We start from the raw sequence: 23,844 nt of genomic DNA, 5'->3' as shown, positions 1-23,844 counted from the left end.
AATCGTTGTTAGTTTCTTAAAATGCAAAGAAAGTGTAATTATCCTAACAGTTTTTGCTACGTACATACATACATATGTATGTGATGAACTGACTACCATTCGGAATTCACAGAGAGAACGTAGGTTCGAATCTCGGTGAAACACCAAAATAAAGAAAAACATTTTGTTAATAGCGGTCACGCCTCCGCAGGCAATGGCAAACTAGGGATGTGACCTCGAGTCGAAAAAATCGATCATTTAATAATCGATTTTTTTCGTTTCAAGATAAATCGATTTATAAAAAATCGATTTTTGAGGGAATAATCGATTTTTGTGGATATTTCGATTTTTTAATACGAAAAATGCATATTTGATATATAAGTATGAAAAAATATCTAAAAGGACGACTTTAAGATTATAAATACATATTCAAATTAATGATACATATATACATTTTTTAGTACTCTTAAATATTTTATTGCAGTAAAAATAATACAAAACTATAAGAGTACAAAATATAGCAATATAACAAACAAAACTAAGAAAATAAAAAAAAGCTATCTTCAAGCTTTTAGTTTAAGTAATAAAAAAATTCAATTAAATAATTGCCACAAATGTTTTGTATCAATTAACATTCGACTAGAATCAAAATAAAATTAAACGATTAATTTAAGTATTAAATATAACGAGAATTGTTGGGTATGAACATTAAAAAAGAAAAGGAAGCTTCCTCCAAACCTCAAATCAAAATTTATCAGAAACTTAAAAAATTATTGCCATAAATCTTCAGTCAAAGAGTTTAAAAATAATAGTTTTGGTAGTCGCTTTCCTAAAATACGGTTTCGAGTTTTTCTGACAATATTCCCAGCCTTCGAAAATAATCTTTCAGCTGGTGCAGAAGTGGCCATCACTGAGAGGTGTTTCAAAGCTAAGTCTGTTAATTTTGGAAAAGTTCCCTCAGAACTTCTCCATACATCGAGAGGGTCTACTTTAAGATTTGATAATGGCGCTGCGATATATAAATCTATCTCTGTATTTTTTGTCATTGACGTATTAGCAGCCATTATTTTGTTATGGTGTACCTGCCATATATCTTGATCGTCGCTGGCAACTTGTGATGAAACAGATGATTCAAAATCGGTCACCAGTATAGTATCATCATTCCTAGTATTTAAACTTAGGCATCGGTTGGTATAATTAATTGTTTTTGACAAATCTAAATGAATTTTTTTGAATCTAGGATCCAAAAACGTTGCGACTGAGAAAAGGTGAACTTTCTGTATGTTTTCAAATCTTTTTTTTAGTTCTGTTTGCAATGAATATTTGAATTGATTGGCCAAATCACTGGTTATCGGTATAGCGTCTAACAAAGTTCTCAAGCACTTGATAATAGGTATAGCTTTACTAGCTGTCACATATTTTTCAGCGCTCATTTCTTCGGTAACATTGTGAAAAGGCTTTAAAACTTTTCCAATTTCTTTGAGCACAACGATTTCGTTTGCTTGAAGCATTTGGGGTGCATTCGGATGGTTTATTAAAATAGATCCAATTGTGCTGCTCATTAACACAAAACGTTCAATCATAAATAATTGTGAGTTCCATCTTGTAGACACATCTCCGACCAAATGCTTCAATTTTCCTTCAACAACGCTTTTCTGCATTTGCATCTGTCGCAATTCTTCAGCGCCTACACCACTTTGGTGGAACCAAGTTACGATTTTTCGTACTTTATCCAAAAAAAGTTTAACATCAGAGGAACTCACAGAATTTTCAACTACTAGATTCAACGTATGTGCTAGGCATCGAATATGTTTTGCTCTGCCGAAAGTAATCTCAATAGCTTTAACCATGTTAGCGCCATTGTCTGTAGTAACACTCACAATTTTGTCATGCGACAAACCCCAATCTTCACAAACATTAAGAACCATCTCCGATAAATATTCGCCTGTATGATTGTCATGAAGCGGTTCACATGCGATATTCACCGATTTCATTTCAAAATTTTCTATAAAGTGAACAGTCACGCCTAAAAAACTTCTTAACTGCATATCCTTCCATTCATCTATTGTAAGATAGACGTTTTTAACAGACCGTAATTTTTGTTTAATAAGGGTCTTTTTTTCGTCATATTTAGTATCAATGAGATCTGTGATAGTTTTACGACATGGAACCTTGTACAAAGGAACGATAGTTTTCATTAGCTTTTTGAATCCTGTTCCTTCCACCATATTGTAAGGAAGACTGTCCCGGCATATCATTTCTGCGATGCTGTTTGTTATTTGTTTATTTTTTTCTCCATCTGAGGCATATGCTGAAATTCTTGAAAAAGCCGCTCCGATAGTTGATCTAGCCCGTTTTGGAGTTAACGACGAAGCCTCAGTGTCTGTCAATGGCGAATGCACCAATGAATCATTATGCCTCAAATTGGTAGTATCCTGGACATCAACTTCATGTGAATTCTGCGGTGATAAAAATAAAAACAAAATATAATTTAAAATATTTTAAATAATAACTATTACATCAAATAATGAGTTTTACCTCGTCAGCTTGTAAGACATCAGAATGTTTTCTTTCCATGTGCTGTTTCAAGTTTGTAGTGTTATTGCATGTTTTTAACTCTTTTGGGCAGTATTTACATTTTGCGGTTGCATTTTCCTTCCTTATTGTAAAATACTTGCGCCAGCAGCTTCTGGGTGTTTTAGCAGCGGAAGACATTTTTATGGTTAAACCAATATTTATTTCGACACTTCAAAGCTTCCAAGAAATAAATAAAGGCAGGATCACAATTCATTACATATTTGTACGTAAAGATGGCACTGATTTTTATCGACTTGTTCACATTAGTTAGCTTACTTATCCATTTTATCATCCGTCGCACAGATGGCACTATTTACAAAAATCGATTTAAAATGTGTAATTCATATAATCGATTTATTAAAAACCGATTTTCGCCTTTAATAAAATCGACTACAAAAAATCGATAATAAGAAAAAAATCGATTAAAGCAAAAATCGATTATTTTTTAACATCCCTATGGCAAACCTCCGATTGTGTTTCTGCCATGAAAAAGCTCCTCATAAAAATATTTGCCGTTCGAAGTCGGCTTGAAACTGTAGGTCCCTCCATTTGTGTAACAACATCAACACGCACACCACAAACAGGAGGAGGAGCTCGGCCAAACACCCAGAAAGGGTGTACGCGCCAATTATATATACATGTATCTCATATATGATGCATGACATGCGTCAAGAATCTGACAGGTTGGGCAAAACGAAAGCGATATGTGGCTTTGGGAAAACTTGTGATTTGGACAGAGGCTATAGAGCACGTCAAAACGGAGATGAACTTAGAAAACGCTAACGATAAATAAAGAGAAAGGATAATTATTATTATTATTGGTCGAGCTTCTTCTCCTATTTGTAGTATTGATACGAGTATTAATATTGAGAAGGTTTTGCCATTGCCTGTCGAGGGGTACTTCATCTCTTTCCATTATTTGGGGTTTAATATCCGGGTTTTCGAACCTTGGCACAACCGAATGGCGGTCACACACTAACCTATTCGACTACGGCGGCCACTCATGGAGGTTACATCTGGATATTTCCAACATGAAAAAACGATGCCAGGGGAAATCGAGTCCTCTTATGTTGGGATGTTGCAAGATACCAGCCTGTAGTCAAATACTGTAGAAGATAAATAGTTTTGTACCCCTGTGCACTGTTAAAGAATCGAGATAGATGTAGATATGTATACTTATATATATATAATACAAAATGCTGTGAAAGATGAGAGGAGTCAATTTAGATATGTCTGTCCGTCCGACCCTATGTCCGCTCGTGAGCACGATAAAAATTAATGTATTTCAATGAAACTTCATACACACATTACTCTTTGAGCAAGGCAGTTTTGTATTGAAAATGGGCGAAGTTAGTCAGTAACCACACTCACTTCCCATATAACGGTAATTTTCGAAAACGGAAAAAAGTGATAGATATCTCTATTTTAAAAAAAGCAATGTTACTAAATTTTTTTGGAATTTGGGCCTTGTCCCAAATAAAATTATTCTACAATAAAACGTGCGCAGGTATATAGATAAAATTCAGTCCGGCCGGAATCTAGCACTTCCTTAGTTGTTAGCTTTAAGAAAAAATATATGTTGTAATTCAAGTAAAATCTCAAATTTTTTTATAAAATATAAAGTTCCTGACTTAAAAAAATCGGTGGTTACAAAGTGTTCACAAATATTGTGTACGAGTATATCAAAGTTTATGCTGATGAATGAATATCAGTGTGGCTTTAGAAGCAGTCGATCGACAATTGATCAAAGTTTCCTGGTAAACCAAATTTTTTAAACATTTATCCAGCATAACATTGATATATTCTGCCTATTTATTGATTTTAAACAAGCGTTTGATAGTCTAAACAGAAAGCAAATCAAACACTGTTTCAAAAAACTTGGCGTTCCGTTGAAACTGATTGAACTGGTTCTCTGCACGTTGCAGAATATTACTAGCAAGTTGCCAGTACAAGGCGAAATGTGTGAACCATTCTAGGTCTTGTCTGGTGTTAAACAAGGAGACGCATTGTCCGCTCTGATTTTCAACCTTACGTTGCACACAGTTGTAAAACAGTTGTCCAATATAGAACAATACAGAACAATAGGCTGACGACGTTCTCATCATGGCAGAAAAACAGAAGCAAACTAATTCGCATATTCAAGCTGCTAGAAACAAAAGGAAAAATTATAGGACTGAATGTGAACGCCGAAAAAACTAAGTAATATGGATGCCAACAATCTAGCTATAGATTATTTTGTTTTTGAAAGTATAAATTAATTCAAATACTTAGGATTCGTTCTATCAGCGAGTAAAGACACATAAATTGCAATAGAGGAAAGAACTAAATCTACAATACTAATAAGACGTATTTATGCAAATATAAAATTGTTCAGATCAAAGGTTTTATCACAAATGCAGAAAATCAATATGTATAAAACTTTGATACGTCCGGTTCTTACTTATGGGCTGAAATCTGGACACTGAAAGTTAATGATATAAACCAGCTATTGCGATTTGAAAGAACCATAATGAGAAAAATCCTTGAAAACGGCACGTATTGCATCCGTTACAACAACGAAATTGAAAACCTTATTGGTGGTGAAAATGTAATGCGTTTTATTTAAGCGCAATGGATTAGATGGATTGACCACATCATAAGAATGCCCAACGAAAGACTCCAAAAAAGGCCGTTTACTTTGCGTCCAATAGGAGGCAGAAAGAGTTGGTTTGATGACGTCGAAGCAGGCTTAAAAGCGATGAACGTTCGTAATTTGAGAAATGAAGCACGAGAGAGACTGAATTGGAGGAAGATTGTTGATGAAGCTATGGTCCACCACAGACTGTAAAGCTAAGAGAGAAGTCACAAAAAAATATGGGTGTAAAATTTTGCCTACACCTATTTCCCACCTTAGGAAGGCAAAATAAAATAATCAAAATACCAAAAAAGTGCTTGTGGCAACTTAAAAAGCCATTTTTGTCCATCAGTGTAATAATTTAATTATTCTTTTAATATTTCTAATGCGTATCTCTTTTATTAAAATCACTAAAGGAATATGTAAATTTAATTCTTATTTTGCCGATAATAACAACTTCAGATTCCAGGTAATAACAACTCAGTGCATGCATATATGTAGGTCGAAGGAGAAAGCTTTTACGCCTTTTACAATAGTTCAACTGGTTTATAGACAACACTACGGACTACGGAAAATGATTGTTACTTAAAATATTTGTATTGAACCTTTTACTAGCTTCAATTCTAGTATCTCATCAATTATACTTAACAAGCGAGATGAAGATGATGGATTTAAAAAAATTAATTAAAGGACCAATCGATAGTGTATATATCAAATAAGTAAACCAGTAGTTGCATCTATAGATAGTCTTGGACTTGTTAAGAGGTTACATGGGTTTCGTCGGGTAAAAAAGGCCTATTTTCAATATTTTTTTTTCTATGTAAAAAATAATTTATTTAATTCAAACTTTTTTCTGTCTTATAGATACATATTTAAAGAATAATTTCTGAAATTTTCAACAAAAAAAAATTAAAACTCCTCCATTGTGACGTCATTTCCGGTGACCCCTCGAAAAAAAGGTGCGTCCGCGTTGTCAGCATAACTCCTGACAGGCTCATCAAAAATGAAAAAACAAAAATAAGTGTTTTAGTTAAGGCCATAAACTCGTGTTTGAATAAAGGAAAGAAAAAAAGTAAAAATTGGAAATTTTGGCAGGCATTTTTGCAAAAAAATGAAAATTTCGGTCAAATTTGCTTGACATTTTTTTTTTTTTTTAATAGTTGTAATTGAAATAAAAAGAGAATCCTTCGTTCAAGCACGAGTAAATTGTATTTCGAACACCTGTGTAAAATTTCATCAAGATCAGTTGAATAGTTTCCGAGAACATTTGACAACCGACTTTGAAAACACAGTTCCGAGAAAAACGCGTTTAAAGTTTTGAGTAACAATAAAAGTGGCTTGGAGCGCACACCTTCCAAAGGTTGTATCTCCGAAACTATTAATCGGATTGACCTTAAAATTTAGGCTAATATTCTTGAGATGTTGTAGAAATTAATATAAGCAAAAAAAAAAAAAAAATCGATTTTTGGAACCACTAAACCCCTTAATCAAAGATGTACATGTATTTAAAGGCTTCCTCTCATCCTCATCCTCGGCCTCCTGATGAACTTGGGGCTATTTTTAGCTCAGTTAAAGTTCGTTCACATTGATTAGCAATAAATGTACAAAAATTAATCCACCCGTTCACATATGGCAGATTAGCTGCAAAATTGAAAATCAGCTGTCAAGACTGTTTTAAAAGATTTTTCTTCATAAAAAGTGTTTTTGGTTTGTTTAATTATTATTAACGAAGGGAAGAAAAGGCAAAGAGAAGCAATAGTTAATTTAATTGCGCAATTTGCTGCTAGTAATAGACAGTTGGAGGAAATCCGTGATCGACGTATACTGAGGTTGCAAAAAATTATGGCAACAATACGCATGCGAAATTCGATATTAACTTTTATAATAGCAATAACAGGCCAAAGCGTCTATAGACACAGGCTTTTTTCTTTAATATGAATACATAATTAATAATATGTAACAAAATTTTATTAGAATTATGTCTGCAAACATCTTCTCTTTGCCGACATCCACTTTATTTAGTTCTTTGCTTTTACGTTTTTCCTTACATTTGTAATTATAATTATCGATAACACAGAAAACACAGGATTGTACAGCAAGAAGTATATTTATAATCTGAGATTATTTTACAATCTCGGATTTCGGGAGAGAAAGTTTGTATCGTTAATCGCAGTTTTCACTTACAGATTGGTAGTTAAGCTCGAAAAAATAGATGATCTAGTTATATGTGAACCTATTATTCGCTCAATTTAGTGCATTTTTGAATTTCGGTACTTGCATATCTTAGAGATGGCAACTCTTGAACCGTCTCTATAAAAGTGACGTAACATTTATTCTAACAGTCCCCCCAAATATATATAGTGTAATGGAGTCGAATTGCAGCTTTTATACTCCCAATTGGCATAACCGTTTTGTAAATGTCTAACCAGAAAAAAATTCTGGCGTATCACGGGTATTATTTTAGCTGGAAAAGTTAAAAAAAAACGGTAGGTGGGCCACACTGTAGAATGGATGTAGGCATCTGGCACACTCCACCATATCCATATACATATTACAAGCAGCAGTAATCTGTAAAATCATACGGATTTTTTTGTAATTTGCATTATCACGAAAATTTTGATTGATTACTGAAAATACAAGGAACTCTTACCAGAGGAGATACTTTGTAAACATCATAACTGTGATCAAGTCATATTTTATACAATACGTACAGAGAAATTGTATGGAAAAGAAGAAAGAAATCATACGATACGCAATAAATATTTGTTATACTCTGTAGTAACAATTTAGTTTTACTGCAATTTTACTGGTGGTATCTATTTCCGCTCTAGACATAAAGAAATTCCCTCATTTGGACTGGGTATGCTTAAATCATATTTTCAACTAGTTACAATACTTCTACTATCGCCTTAATAAAGAAGATGATAAGTTCGAAAGCAAAAATGTCTAAAAAAACGTTAAAATGTATCGTCATTAAACTGGAAAAAGAAAGAGTTAAGTTCCAGCTTTAGGACGAAGCACAAATCTCAATTAAATCAGATACAGCAGGATAAAAAATCCTTATTTCCTTTTTGTTTTAGACAAAATTTTGCATTTCCGCCCATAAATCAGTTTCGCATAGGTACTTCTGATAAAACTTAACAGCAAAGAGTTTATGGGTCAAACATATAGAAAAAAATATAAATAAAAAATAAATAAAAAATAAAAAAATGCAATTCATTCGATTTTATTGTTTATATGTAATTTGTTTTAAAAGAGTGTTTTGTGACTTGATGAATAAATAAAATATTTAGAAACAGCAAAACTCTGTTTAGCCAATTATGAAAATTAACTTATATTATATTTCGCTGTGGTTCAAAGTTTCGCCTTACCTTTAAATATACTGGCATTGTGCTACAGTCCAATATAAATTTCTAAAACACTACAAATATACTCACATCACCTACATATGTATATATGTACATATGTTGTATATCAACCTCCGTTTCAACACTGGGTCCTTATAAAATTTAAGTGGCACTATTGCGCTGGCAAATATGCGTGCCCACGCTAAAGTATGCATGAATGTAGGCGTGTGGATGCAAATGTGTCGGCGAAAGTGCAGCTGACAGATTTGACGTCACTGCTTCTACCCCTGCCAATAAAACTTTCATGCAGTGGCAGTACTCTAATTGTATACATTTATATATTGAAGTTCTCCTCCACTCACTTATGGCATGTACAAATACACAGTAGGATGCATTTCTATATGTCAATAAAAATATGTATGAATATTTGTACTCATGTTCATACATAAATACTCGTATATATCTTTATACTTCTCTGATTGCCATTAGTCATTGTTGACTAGAGCCCACGCAAGTACTCAAATATGAATGCATACGTATGCAAGAACATATGTAAGTTTGTACAAAGGTATATCTATTGCGTGTACTTAGCGGTCATGCAGAGTATATCCGTATATGTTGAAGAAATAACATGTTAAATAAATATAGGGCACAACTTTATTAACGCTTAATCATAATTATTAATCACTCTTTTAATTTGACAATTACTTAATTTTGCACTTAAGATCATTAAATTTATTTATGTGTGTTGGGAAATATGCTGTGCCGAGCCAGCGCTTCAAATTGTTTTTTGGATTTTCAGTTACGATTGCTCTATACTTGCAATCGGGTGCTAATAATATTGCCAAAGTGTTGCTGGCCAGAAATAGAGATGTTGTGGAACTATCCTGACATACTTTGCTTATGGGATCATTGAAATCAGTGTAGTTTTCCCCCAAACAGCTTCGTTTGTCGTTGAGTATTTATAAATATTAAAGGAAACAGCTTGATAAGTATAAGGTGAGGAAAGATCCAAATTTGTTTTTACATAACTTTTTTATCAAATAAAATAAACGAATGATTTTGAGTGATCGAAACCGTTGTTTTGACCTTTACGTGCTCCATTGCTTGTCTGACTGCTTATTATACTGCAACTTTCTAGTTCACAAGAGTCAAATTTGATTGAAGGGCAACGGCATTTACAAAAATTATAAATCCTCTGGTAGGATGATTAGTTTTACGCCGCCTGGTATATGATGAAAATACTCTCAGCAAAGTTCTATCTTAGCATTAGGACTATTAGGACCTAAAATAGCACTTCGACAAACTATATGTACTACATACATACATGTATTGAATATAATAAAATATAATAATTTATTGTACAATACTTAAATTTCTTTTTAACAATTAAAGTTTTCGCCCAACTATTTTGACGAACTTGTACACACAGATATCTAAATTAAAATTAGCTGGACGCCTTTCATTTTTTATAGAAATACTGCCAGAGTGCAACAGTTAAAAAAACCACAATCATACTTAAGTATGCATATGCTGAGAAAAGAACACGCAAATTTAAAAGCCTCAGCGCAGGGGAAAATAAATGCAACATTAATATGAGAAAATAAAAACTTATCGTGTTTTTTTTCTCGTAGCAGCAATAACTGTCCGTTTCATCAAAAGGAATGATGCTTTTGCCAATAAAGTAAAGCAGGTTGTGTTGCCATTAATTTGTGACTTTTATTTGACCATCCGGTAACCGAATCCAGAGGAATTATTGTGAGAGGTTTATTTGGATTTTAACGTTACGAAATTCGTAGCAATATATATTATATGCCCTTTTTGGGCATTTGACCGAGCTCCTCATGTATGTGGACAAATGGACGGAACCTACAGTTAAAGCCGACTCCAAACGGCAGATATTTTTTTATAAGGAGCTTTTTCATGGCAGAAATACACTTGGAGGTTTGCCATTGCCTGCCGAGGGGCGACCGCTATTAAAAAAAACGTTTTATATCATTATCTATTCTTAGTTATGAAAAAGCTTGCAATCAGGCTACATTTTAAGCTAATAGCGGTCGCCTCTCGGCAGGCAATAGCAACCTCTGAATAAATGACAATGAAAATACGGGCCCTCCAAAATCAGTAGTCACCATTGATTCCATTGTTCGTAAATTTATCAAAAATAAACCGAAATCATCGCTGAAATTCATGGAAACGAAGTTGAATGCCTCCAATCATCATTTATCGCATTTTAACTGATCATTTTGGCTTACGAAAGGTCTATATGTTTCATTCCGCACAAGTTAACTGAGGACCAAAAATTGCTCAGAACTCAAATTCGAAAGACCTTATTAAAGAGGTGAGAAAAGACGAGAACTTCCTTTACAACATTGTGAAACGTAGTGTTTCCAACACGAAACTGAAATTAGGCGTCAAAGTGCCGAATGAGAGGCCCCAAACAAGCCACCACCCGAAAAATCGGGTTTGGAGAAGTAAAAAATGAAGCCGATTCTCATTTGTTTTTACAATTCCAAGCAGTTCGTGCCAATTCAATTTCCTATCTGGGCGATTTGAAGCGTTTGTTGCATCGCATTAGTCGAAGTCGCCCTGAATACCACGAAGGGGGAAGCTGGCGTTTATTGCATGATAATGCACCATCTCATCGATCCACTCTTGGGACTGATTTTTTTACTAGAATCGCATTTTATTTAACTATCAATCACTCACCGTATTCGCCTGATATATAATATGTATGTAGCTCTCTGTGACTTCTACCTGTTTGGAAAATTGCATTTGGCCATGAAACACTCTTTCGAAAAGCTTTTAGATCGCGCAAAACAGTGTATCGAGGCCAGAGGGGACTATTTTGAAAGTTCCTGTCGTTTCTATGGAGGTTGAATTAGTTTTAAAGGTTTTTTTCGAAGATTTGGGGCTTTATTGTGAAAAAACGGTACAAAATATTTTATTCGAAGTATTGGCCATCGCTAGCTACAACTTTCGCCCATCTTTCGGGCAATTTGCGGATGCCGTTTCTCCAAAATTCTGGCCGCTGCTTGGCTATCCATGACTCAACCCATATTTTGGTAGCCTCGTACGAGGAGAACCGCTGGTCCGCCAAATCGAGACTCATATGCCGGAACAAATGATAATCGGAGGGAGCTACGTCTGGACTATACGGCGGGTGGGGTAACACTTCCCAGCCAAGCGTTCCAAGGTATTTTTTGACAGGTTGAGCAACATGCGGCCGAGCGTTGTCATGTTGCAAAATAACCTTGTCGTGCCTTTTTACCGTTTCCGGCCGTTTTTCTTTCAATGCCCGGCTTAAACGCATCAATTGCAGTCGGTAACGATCCCCCGTGATTGTTTCGCCCGGTTGGAGCAGCTCAAAATATACGACGCCGACCTGATCCCACCAAATGCAGAGCATGATTTTCTTGCCGTGAATATTCTGCTTGGCCGTCGACGTTGATGCGTGGCCGGGCAAACCCCATGATTTTTTGCGTTTTGGGTTATCGTAGTGGATCCATTTTTCGACGCCAGTCACCACCCGATGCAAAAAACCCTTCCGGTTTTGTCGCTCGATCAGCAATTCGCACGTAAAAAGTCGCCGTTCGACGTCGCGCAGCTTCAACTCGTACGGGACCCAATGTCCTTGCTTTTGGATCATTCCCATCGCTTTTAGACGCTTGCAAACGGTTGATTTATCAACGCCCAATGATTCAGCAAGCTCTTCTTGGGTTTGGCACGAGTCCTCGTTTACCAATTCCCCCAATTCCGCGTCCTCGAACTTTTTGGGCTGGCCAAGACGCTCCTTGTCTTCGGTGTGAAAATCACCACTTTTGAATCGTCGAAACCAGTACTCACATGTTGAAATCGACGGAGTATGGTCTGGGTAGGCCTCCTGCAGCAATTCACGGGCTTGGGCTGTATTTTTTTTTTCAAATTGAAGCAGAAAAGCAAAGCTTCCCGCAAATTGCGTTTCGACGGCACGAAAGTTGACATACTCGGAGCACGAAAACACTGCGTTGTTTATACTTCAGCGAAATGACAGATACTGATAAACAAAGCCTAGGGATGAGGCTTTGTCATGAATATATATTCAGTATTGCCAACGCGATAAAGTGATAAATAGCGCCATCTGTGTGCCACCTTTAAAACTAATTCAACATCCAATATTTCAGCTCAGTCTTGTTTATTTTGGACTTCACCTTGTATTTACATTATCATTATTTCTTTACAGCATGCTTTTAGGCGCGTTTCCCGTCGGCGCCAAATCCGGTGCGAATTCAACTAACAACAATAAAAATGGTAAATGCAGATTTGTGCTGCTATGCGGTGGTTATATTTTATTTTTGGTCTTGGGAGCGGCAATGTTTTCGGCGATAGAAGCACCAAAAATCGACGCCATCTCGAAACGAGTGCAAAGTTTTCGAAATCAGTTTTTGCAAAATAATGCTTGTTTAAATGGTAAGTGAGACAATCCTACTAATATTATAAATAAGAAAGTTTGTCCGTTTGTGAATTTGGATGTTTGGAATTTGAGAACGACTAAATGCTTTGTAATGAAATTTTGCACACGGCCATACCAGTATTGAAAAATGTGCTACTTCTATGAAATATTTTATACCTGTTAATAAAGTTAAATTAAGTTACATTTATCCGTTTAATCATATATTGCAACACAGGCGTCAAATAAACAAAGATTTAAAAGAGCATAGCTTTGAAAATGGTTTTGAAGAGAATTGCCACCTGTTTGAAAAATTAACTTCGAGTCAAATTCATAAAATAAACGAAGTACAACAATATGGCTGTCAAAGGAAAGTGATTTAAAAAGGCTTAGTTCCGAGTAAAGTTTTGAATAGGGTTGCCATCTGTTAAGAAATGAAACTGAATAAATTAAATAATTAATAGCAAATAACCAAAATAATACAGTAGGGGTGTCAGCAAGCTTATTTTGGATAATACTTTAGAGATCGTTGCCACCTATTTGAATAGACCATATTGATTGTAGAATTTTAAAATAACCCAAGCACTACAATATTCGTATCAAATGAAACAGATATGAAAAATCTTTATTTTTAATATACTTTGAATACATAAACAAACTAATGGATTTTACGAGAAACCAATAATCTGATAGCATGATTCTCGCACAGCTCTCAATTTACACAATTTGCACGCAAATGTTGAAGACTAGAGTGGGAAAAAATTTTTTACCTCAATTTCTATAAATTTCCATAAAATTTTCGTACCAAACATTTTTTATTTCGAACTCAAAAACTATTCGAATTATTTATTTTATTTGCCATTTGTAAATATGGACTATTAACAATAAGCAAAATTATTTAATAATAGCACGTATACTTTCAAGCACTCATTTACGAAAGTTAGCTCGCAAGAAACACGCAAAATAAACTCTGAAGTCGCTTAATTTGTTGTTGTTTTCGCCATACGAATTTACCGCTAAGCCAGCAGAGAAGTAGCGAATCGAAAGCAGAATATTGCAGATTCCTTTCAAATGATGTTTCACAACGATTCATTGTTAGATATCTTTTGCGTTTCCGTTTTCTTTTCCTCTACTACTGAAAAAAGTGATACAAACAAATAAAACTACATTAAAATCAAATATAAACGTATATATATAAATATATATATATATATGGGGCATTCTTCGCCAACCGGACACCCCCATCTGCCCAGAACAGTTTTTATAAAAAAAATTTTTCCCTATGCCGAAATAAAAGCTTATGTCATGTACTTTAATTTGTCATGTGGCACTTTTTAAATATTCAAGATGGACGACGAATATTGACAAATATGTTGGAAGCTTAACAAAAGATTCGAGTCTGCAGCACCAGTACCAGAAATACTAAAAAGCCATTCCTTCCAAATCTCAAACAAAAAGGAAGTGATTATTAAAAGATTTTCCAATTCTCCAGAAGAAAAAAAAGTTTTACTGTGAAAAAAATCCTGTATTATGAAAAAAAAATTCCAATTTCAGCAATTTCCTTCAATATTTATATTCAGCAGCGAACCCAGAAACCCCCGAGCATCATGTCAATATTCGTCGTCCATCTTGAATATTTAAAAAGTGCCACATGACAAATTAAAGTACATGACATAAGCTTTTATTTCGGCATAGGGAAACATTTTTTTTATAAAAACTGTTCTGGGCAGATGGGGGTGTCCGGTTGGCGAAGAATGCCCCATATACATATACATATGTATCAAAATATGTTTGCGTACGTTACACAAGGTCGCGCAAAATTAATCAAGATTTTATATCTGAATGACTTTTTTAATAAATAAATAAATAAAAATGATTTTGAGTGATAGAAATCTTTATTTTGACCTTTTCGCGCTCCATTGCTTGTCTGTTTGTATACTGCAGCTGTCTAGTTCACAAGTGGCAAATATGATTGACGTACGAAGTCATTTGCAAAAATTGTAAATCATCTGTCAGGGAGAAAATTAAGAATTGAATGAATTGAATTGTATCAGGTTTTCCTTACCAAAATGTTTAAGTATATATGGAGAAAAATATCCATAAGCCAACAGTTGCGTTTAAAAGTTACGTGTATTTATAGAAAATTTCTGAAAATTTATTTGTTGTAAACATACATCAATACACAAGAATTGTTCAAAAAACAGGTGACATTTTATTTTTGTCGAAAATTATTTATTTAACAAATATTTATCTCTTTTATCCTTCAAATTGAACCACTCTGCACCCGTGCCAACGCTTTTTCTAATTTTCGAAACGCTTCTGATATGCGCTGTTTGGTATGTCCTTGAGCTCTCCAGTGAGCCGCTCTTTATCTCCTCCATAGTAGCAAATCTCTATATTTACAGGAAACAAGAGAGCGGAGACTAAGTTCAGTAAATTCGTTGGCTGATCTATGTTTTTCTTCTTTTTTTTTTGGGATAGCAAAAAATCGAAAAAACATATCACAATTCGTCTGATCTTTTATCTAACGACAAAATGAGAGGAAAAAAAGGCCCGACTGGGTTATAATAATTCTGAAAGACTTTTTTAAAGTATATTGAAGCTTTTCTTATTTGGGCTCAATTTCATCTAAATTGTTAAAAAAAAACTCGTATTAAATTACATTACCATTATTAGATTGTCTTTATATATTTTATTGGCGCTTACACCATTTATTGAGTGTTTGGCCGAGCCCCTCCTCCTATTTGTAGTGTGACTCTTGAAAGGTCCGACTCCGAACGGCAAATAGTTTTTTGTGAGGAGCTTTTCCATGGCAAAAATACACTCGTAAGATTGCTATTGTCTGCCGAGGGACGACCGCTATTAGAAACAACATTTTCCATCATTTGGTATTTCATGCTTGGAATTTCGAACCTGTACACTTCCGGATAGTAGTTACGCACCAACTAAGAGTCTACGAATTCCATTACCATTTGTAGAATAATATAAAGATGCACCCTACAAATAGAAGAAGGAGCTCGGCAAACAACCAACAAAAGATGAAAGCGCCAATTATATATAGAATTATATATACACACATCAGCATATACATACGAGGGGTGCCTTTTATATTTCGGGATTTGGCAACCCTGGTGTTGCAATCTGGCAACTGACAGCTGTATCGCAAAGTTTGACATTTTTTGGCTTTTACGTACTCAGAACGTTTTGAAATACCAGCGCTATTTGTGTTGTTTACAGTAACTTAATAGATTCATCTCGGTCCAAAAATGGAATTAAATCGTGAACATTTTCGTGCGATTATTTTTTACAACTTTCGACGTGGATTAACTCAGCAACATTGCATGGATGAACTTAATTCATTTTTTGGCGATGAAGCTCCATCAAGGACCAGTGTGTATCAATGGTATGGTGAATTCAATCGTGGTCGTAGTTCACTCCAAGACGAATTTCGTGAAGGTCGTCCAAAATCAGTTGTTGTTCCGAAAACCATTGATGCTGTGCGCGAACTGATATTGCAAGATCGTCATGTGACCTATCGTGAGATTGAAACAATCTTAGGCATTAGTGGGACCAGCATACATTCAATATTGCATAAACATTTGACTGTCAAAAAAATTTGTTCGCGTTGGATCCCACACAATTTGTCAATCGCTCAAAAAAAGGGTCGTGTCCATTGGTCGAAGGAAATGCTCAAAAAATACGATCGCGGGGCTTCGAAACACGTCTATGACATCGTGACAGGTGATGAGTTATGGATTTACGCGTATGAGCCCGAAAGTAAACAGCAGTCGACTGTATGGGTGTTTCAAGATGAGCCAAATCCAACTAAAGTTGATCGCGCATGAAGCACTTCCAAGCAAATGATCGCCTGTTTTTGCGGAAAAACTGGACATGTCGCAACCGTACCACTAAAACAACGCAGAACAGTAAATTCTGAGTGATACACAATCATTTGTTTGCCAGTTGTCTTCCAAGAAATTAGGAAAACCAATCGCCAAAGACGGATCACTCTTCACCAGGACAATGCGAGCTCTCATACATCGGCTCAAACAACTGCATTTTTGAGCACCCAAAACATCGAGTTAATGGGTCATCCGCCGTATAGTCCTGACTTGGCACCGAATGACTTCTTTCTATTCCCGTACGTAAAAAACAAACTGAGAGGTCACCGTTTTTCGACACCCGAAGAAGCGGTTGCGGCATTCAGAATGCATGTTTTGGAGGTACCTCATTCAGAGTGGATAAAGTGCTTCGACAATTGGTTCAAACGCATGCAAAAGTGTATAGATCTTCATGGAGAATATTTTGATAAACAATAAAGTGATTTTCAATGATTAAAATTTGTTTTTGTTCTCTAATCACGACATATAAAAGGCACCCCTCGTATACATATATAGCCCATAATAAAAATTTAAGGGCGCATAGTTTTGTGTAGAATTTTAACCCAATATTTCTTACCTCTGTGGGTTGGTAGAGGGTTAAAATGTTTCACAAAAGAAAACGGGTGTAAATGAAAACAATCCTCCAATAGATATATAAGTTATTTGCATGACAATAAAATACCAACTTTTGCATTGACCACAATTAAGAAGAGCACGAATGCAGATATCGAACTTAAAAGACGAGCAAACTCTCTCTCTTGAAAGTTAAAAGAAGGCCATAAAAATGTATTTAAAATTTTATTCTTGTTTATTTATAAAATCTAATTGATTTTCAAAAGTAATGAAAGATGTCACAAATTTTTATGTTCAGAGAAAAAAATATGTCATTTTGGAAATCTAAAATTGGTTATTTTGCCCTTTCTTTTGTTAGTTACAGAGCTTGTCTCTCCCATAATTTTTTTATACGAGAATGAGTGAATGGTTCCATTCTTGGGGATTCTTTGCTATAAACTAGTGTGCTTTTAACATAATATGTTCCGGACGTGTGTAGCAACATAACAAAGAACTTTCGGAAAGTCTACCTTTTTTAACAAACAAATAAATACTTAGTTCTATAAAAATTAATGTCATATTGCGAATAAAAGCATAACAGTAAAACGGCTCGTCTTACGATGGGAGTATTTGAGTAAAAAATTCTACCAAAAATTATTGAATAAGTGCTCTTACTTTTACTAAAATTCTATATACAGATGTGTTAAAAATATAGTAGTGCAGCACCACCTCGAAATTGAAGGCTGGACGGCCCAAACTGACTTGAAATTCGTATTCAGCGGGTCGAAAAACATGCCCGTAGATAGGTTGCGCCCGGTGTACAGACAATTTTTTTTTTTTGTGTGTCGGTGTTATCAACAGTACACCAGATCTGATGTATGTAACTATTCGCCCAAAAGGGAGATTCATCTGTGAATATTGCATTTACCGAATTTCAATCTGAATTTGCCTTAGTACATCCAAGCCTTTTCTTAATGTGTGATAATGAGAGCAGCGGTATAGTACGCCGGAAAGTGTAAATTACTTATATCGCTATCTTAAATACTAATCTCTATTTCTGGCTCATAACTGCTGAATAGACGAACAGCACAATGCTCTATGCTGTCTTACAGGCTAATAAATATTTCCCGCGCACAATTGTGGCATTTTTATTTGCTATACATTTGTGTACAGGGTGTTCTAATTGGTATCTTTAACGAACCTCGAGCCTTAGTTAGGTTAGGTTAGGTTAGGCTATGGTGGTAGTCGGTCTGCACGACCAACTCACTTAGACCTTGCAGGTCCGTTGTGTTACCACTGTGCTGCACGGGCACCCCATTTACCTTCCTTCGTGGAACCATTTTGTGGCTCGTATGAAACGTAGAATTGATCCCAACCCCACACCAGACAGCTCTGTAAGTGAATTAAAGAAGTATTTACTTAGACAACCTGCTCTGATTTTAGCTAGGGCTGGACAATTGCAAAGGAAATACTCAACTGTTTCTTCCTCTTCCTCATCTCTGCAACTTCTGCTATGTTCATGGGAGAAAACTCCTAGTCTTGAGGAATGCCTGCCAAATAGCCAATGACCGGTTAAACAAGCCACGACCTTCGAGATATTGTCTCTTGAGAGACTAAGCAATTAACCTCAAGCCCTGAAAATCATTTTTCCACTTTGGTAATGGTTCCTTGGCTATTGACCTGCAAAAACCCCCCAAAGAAAATTCATCGGCGTAAAACCACCTGATTTTTATTGACAGGCAATACCAACAAAAAAATTGCGCTAAACATCAAAAAGGCGGCCTAATTGGACACCCAATATAGGTACAATATAATAAAATATTTCTATATGTATCTTCACGCGTGCTTCTGTATGCACATATGTGCATTATAGTAAATAAACAAAAGTAAAAAGTGCAAAGCGCAGCGAAAGTTCAAATACAAGCACAGTTATTGTAATCAGAGCACATTTCAAATCTCTGATTTCTGCATTCAGTTGATGAGCGAGCGACCGACCAGCGAGATTAACAAACCGCAAGTTAGAATTTCAAAATACTTTCAATTATTTACAAATTCAAAATACTATGCAAAAGAAAATATACTAATCATATTTTGTGCTGTTTTCCAAGAAAAGTTTTGTATACGTGTGTACGTGTTACTTATTGGTTCTGGTATTGTGATTATGCACATCATAAACCTAAATTACACCCGCTGGTCATTTTGATGTTCATCGAGTACTCAACTACCGGCACTCAACGCTCTTTGAGATTCCTAACGTGTTAGGACACTTAAGCACCGTTTATTCTGGGGTGTCACGTGCTTTTCCTCCTTACTATTCATCACCGCAAACGTGAATGTTGCGATGCCCTCGACAGCGTTTCGCCGCCGCAATGGCTACGAGGATTTGGATAAATGCAATCAATCATCAGAGGAAAGTCTATCCAATAAGGTATATGCTGAGAGCCAAACACTTAGTCAACAAAACCGGCAACAGAAGCACATTTTCTCAATATCCGACACCACATTAAACTTTACGCCAACGCCAAATTTAAAGCCACAAAACAGACCTTCAAGCGTCCTGACCCAACAGCAATCACCGTCGCACTGCCCGCCAGGCAATCAATCAACGCTGAGTATCGGTAATGGCATTAGCCTTGGTTCAATCGTGTTGCTCCCTTCCCGTGCTCTCAGCGTCGCAGAAGATTGTGGTGATGCTGCTATGCATAGTTGCACCAGTATCAACCTTGAGCACTGTGCCACAAACCATGGCAGTGCTGCCGCCAAAAAGTGGGGATGCGTGCTCAAACAAAATGTTCGTTTGCTTTGCTTTGCACTCTTTTATTGTGTTTACTTAGCAATTGGCAGTGTTTGCTTCCAAATTGTCGAAACGCCGGTCGAGGAGGAATTGCGTAAAGCCGTGCTTCTATTGCGCGCCAACTTCTTGCAAAAATATCCACAAATATCTGGTAAAGTTGTATTTATGTAAAAGTATATAAATACATATATATATTTATTTATTTATTCATCCCCAAAGTTTTGGAGAGTTCATTCACGCACGTACGTGTGTGGATATATACTCGTATATACATTTATTTGAAAAGGTGAACTCGATAGACTAGCTACGAGTACTTACAATAACATATGTACATATATGAATATTTGCTTATCAATGAGTCAAGCTTTTTTGATGCGTTATCCCAATTTGTAACCGAACACTCGACAATTGTAAAAACAAATAAAACTCGGTATAAGTTAGTTTTATGTTATATAAATACATATGCATGTATGCAGGAATTATCTACGAAATAGCATACTTAGTCTATACTTAACTCAACTTAACTGACATTATTTAACTTAACTTGAGAATTTGGCAGCGATTAACGTACAAGTCACCTTCATTTTTGACACTTAATTTTATTTACATTTGTTCCTATTCCTTTTTGCTGACATTTTATCATTCGTGCGTGCCTATATATTTTTGAAAAAGCACTTATTATAAAAATTGAATTGGGACGCTGAAGGACAAGCCGGTGGCTAAGGTTTTTACATCTCCAGCACTATATGCCTCCACATATCTGCCATTCATTCTACCAACATAGGTATAGCCTGAGCAGGATAAATTTTCCATCATAGCAACAATTTCTGCATGCATTTATTTTCAATAATTGTTATTTGAAAGATAATGGTTATTCTGATTCTCCCACCGCTCTAAAATTATGTAAAGACGAAACTTAAATAGTAAAATCTACAAGTTCTAATGTCAATCTGACAGCAATACTGGAAACGTTTGTATACATATAATTTGCACCTTCCCGTAACCCATGGATTTCTTCGAAAAATTTAAAATGTAGCTATGCTCCCTTCTTTCTTCTTATCCAACAATGAGGTAACTATTCATTGCATATGGCAAATCACCATTGATGTCATTTTTAGTCACAGTTGACTAATAAAACTTTAGCCACATCGCATCTTTTGCACTGGTTTATATCCAAATATTGACAGTACTTGCATATATAAAATTGCTGTATGTATTAGTTTCCATCATCCCATTCATATAGGAACTTTCTTAAGATAAGTTAAGTTTTAACTAATCACTAACTCAGCACTCCACATAACATGTTGGACAAAATATTAAGTAAAGTTAAATTACGTCCTTTGGCACTTTGATGGCAGGCACGAAGCGGATAGTACCACGTGAATACTACGTGACTAAATATTTTAACCAATTAAAAGCAAATCTGAAAATATTATAACTATTTTGACAATAATGGGTTGCGTTAGTACTAAACGTTACCCTCGGGCCAGCCCGCATATCTCTTTCATTTAGCATAACAGAACGTGTTTATTGGCTAACTAAGATTTCTTAGCATCCCAAAATTACATAAATTTATTCCTTACTTAAATTATCTCAATATTAAATGTTAAAGGTTAAATTCATCAATATCAGAACAAAAATTCAATGTAAATGACGGAGCCGTCAGACGTGGCACGGAATGTGATTTCAGCAAGTCTATCCAATTGAAGGATTTCGGAATGTACATATGTAATATCAGATCAGTCTTATTATACCTCTAAAGTGCTTTCCGAAACAACCAACTACTTGTTGGCTATTCACACCCTAAAATACCTTGCATCGGGCTACCTATATGTTTCGCATTTCGAGGAAAAGTTAAAAAAAAAAATTAATAAAATCACACCAACTTAAATTGATTTCAGATCAGAGCAATATGTTTGTTAATCGTATTTTATTATAATTTGAAAAAGTATTCGTTTGTCCTGCCAATAAAAAATCGAATATTTCCTTCTCTCTCCACAAATGTGAGGAAAATCGGTAAGGAACTATAGTTTCTTGAAAGTCTGTAGGTAATATAGATATAAAAAAAAGTCTGCTTTTGGATAAATCGTAGCGAAAATGCCATTTTTTGGATACTACCTTTTACGTAGCTAATACATTTAATTATTTATTTGTTCAGTTTATTCAGTTCATTTCTAATTTAACACGGTGCATAAATTCAATTTAAATCTAGATAAAGTAGCATTAAAATCCATCCGGTTCGCAGCAATATTTCATAGCCGTATACTTCTAGCAATTGGTTCATTAGATCCATTATTAGTTCTATGAGACGTTGTGCAATAAAATTCAAAAAAATTTAAACACATCATAATCAATTATATTGCATTTTAAACAGATATCAATACGAAATAAGTCCTCATATCTTGTAAAGATTAAATCCCAAGGATTTCCGTCTACCAATGTATATTGCATATTGGCAAACTTTTTTTCAACTCTTTCCATTCCATTAATATACGATTTATGCGAATCCGAGGATTGGTGCATGCTTTCATTGGAGGGGAATTTTAAAATGGCGGGTCACAAACCCAGCGCACAACCAGCTATACTGGAATGCTTCGCCTTCTCACGTTAGCTCACTCCCGAACGGGTGTTCGAAAGCTACCCAAAGGATACTTGTGCTAATCAAGGGAATTGTGAACTGCTGGAATCATATGCAAAAAAATCGTCCTGGCCACTCCCAAGTGAATGGCGATCAGTAACCTTCCCCCCTTGCGTGGAATTCTACATATGGAACCATCCTCCATATGGAGGGAACACTTCAAGAACCTGTTAAATAATGATAGCTGGAAAAGATTAGTCTTCTAAATATCGCCTATAAGGGTCTAGCGAGCGTATTGTGTGAAAGGTTGAAGCCCACCGTCAACCAACCGATTGGACCTTATCAGTGTGGCTTTAGACCTGAAAAGTCTACCATTGACCAAATATTCACAATACGCCAAATCTTCGAAAACACCCATGAATGAGAATCGACACACACCATCTTTTCGTCGACTTCAAAGCTGCATTCGACAGTACGAAAAGGAGTTCCCTGTATGCCGCGATATACGGCCCCAAACGCCCGTAAAATAATAAAAAGTGTATGCATACTCCAAATTGGTGTGCATAACAAAAATTCTTTATGAAACTTGCAAGACGTTAAACATTTTCCAATTTGGCTCTAATTAGCTGAACCTTAATTAAATTAAATCTTTTTCTTTGGCTGTCGGAATTATTACAAACTTTTGAGAAATAGCTGTCCGTTACTGCTTTCTTACAAATTACAAAGTTGGTTGAATAGGGAGTATAACTCCAAGTGCAATGAAACCGGTTAAATAGTTTATAAAAAATTAATGAATTGGCCGTTAGAGGATTATGATATATATAAATTAACTTAACGTTACTAGTTTTAGAACAGAACCGAAAAGTGACCTCCTCGGTATAAACTTCATGAGTCTGCAATTAGGCTAAGCTAAATGCTTCGAAGTGATAGTACAATAAATTGATACATAGGTGGTTGGTCATTTGAATTGCTCGCAACGGATTTATTTGTATTAATACCCTATAAAACTCTGTCTGTTTGGCTTTTAACACTTCTGTAGAAGTAACCAATTGCTGGTTTTTTTGCTTTATGTGTACATAAAGTGTTTTCCAAT

General features: G+C 35.3%; 1 protein-coding gene across 6 annotated transcripts in view; it reads left to right on the top strand.

Annotated features, from left to right (window-relative positions):
* The window catches only part of LOC128858491 (potassium channel subfamily K member 1-like), a 52,244-nt gene that overhangs the window by 9,203 nt on the left and 19,197 nt on the right, over positions 1-23,844 (top strand). For 5 of the 6 annotated variants that reach the window (XM_054094839.1, XM_054094837.1, XM_054094836.1 and 2 more), the window contains one exon: positions 12,740-12,966. In XM_054094839.1, coding sequence (XP_053950814.1) covers positions 12,741-12,966 — 226 coding nt within the window. In that variant the 5' untranslated portion in view covers position 12,740. Of the gene's footprint in view, positions 1-12,739; positions 12,967-19,411; positions 20,325-23,844 lie in introns of those variants that run through there. The other variant, XM_054094833.1, reaches the window with a different exon arrangement.

The sequence above is a fragment of the Anastrepha ludens genome, chromosome 3, assembly GCF_028408465.1.
Source record: "Anastrepha ludens isolate Willacy chromosome 3, idAnaLude1.1, whole genome shotgun sequence".
Classification (NCBI taxonomy): domain Eukaryota; kingdom Metazoa; phylum Arthropoda; class Insecta; order Diptera; family Tephritidae; genus Anastrepha; species Anastrepha ludens.
Note: the sequence above shows the minus strand (reverse complement) of the source record. Positions and strands in the feature narration are given on the sequence as shown.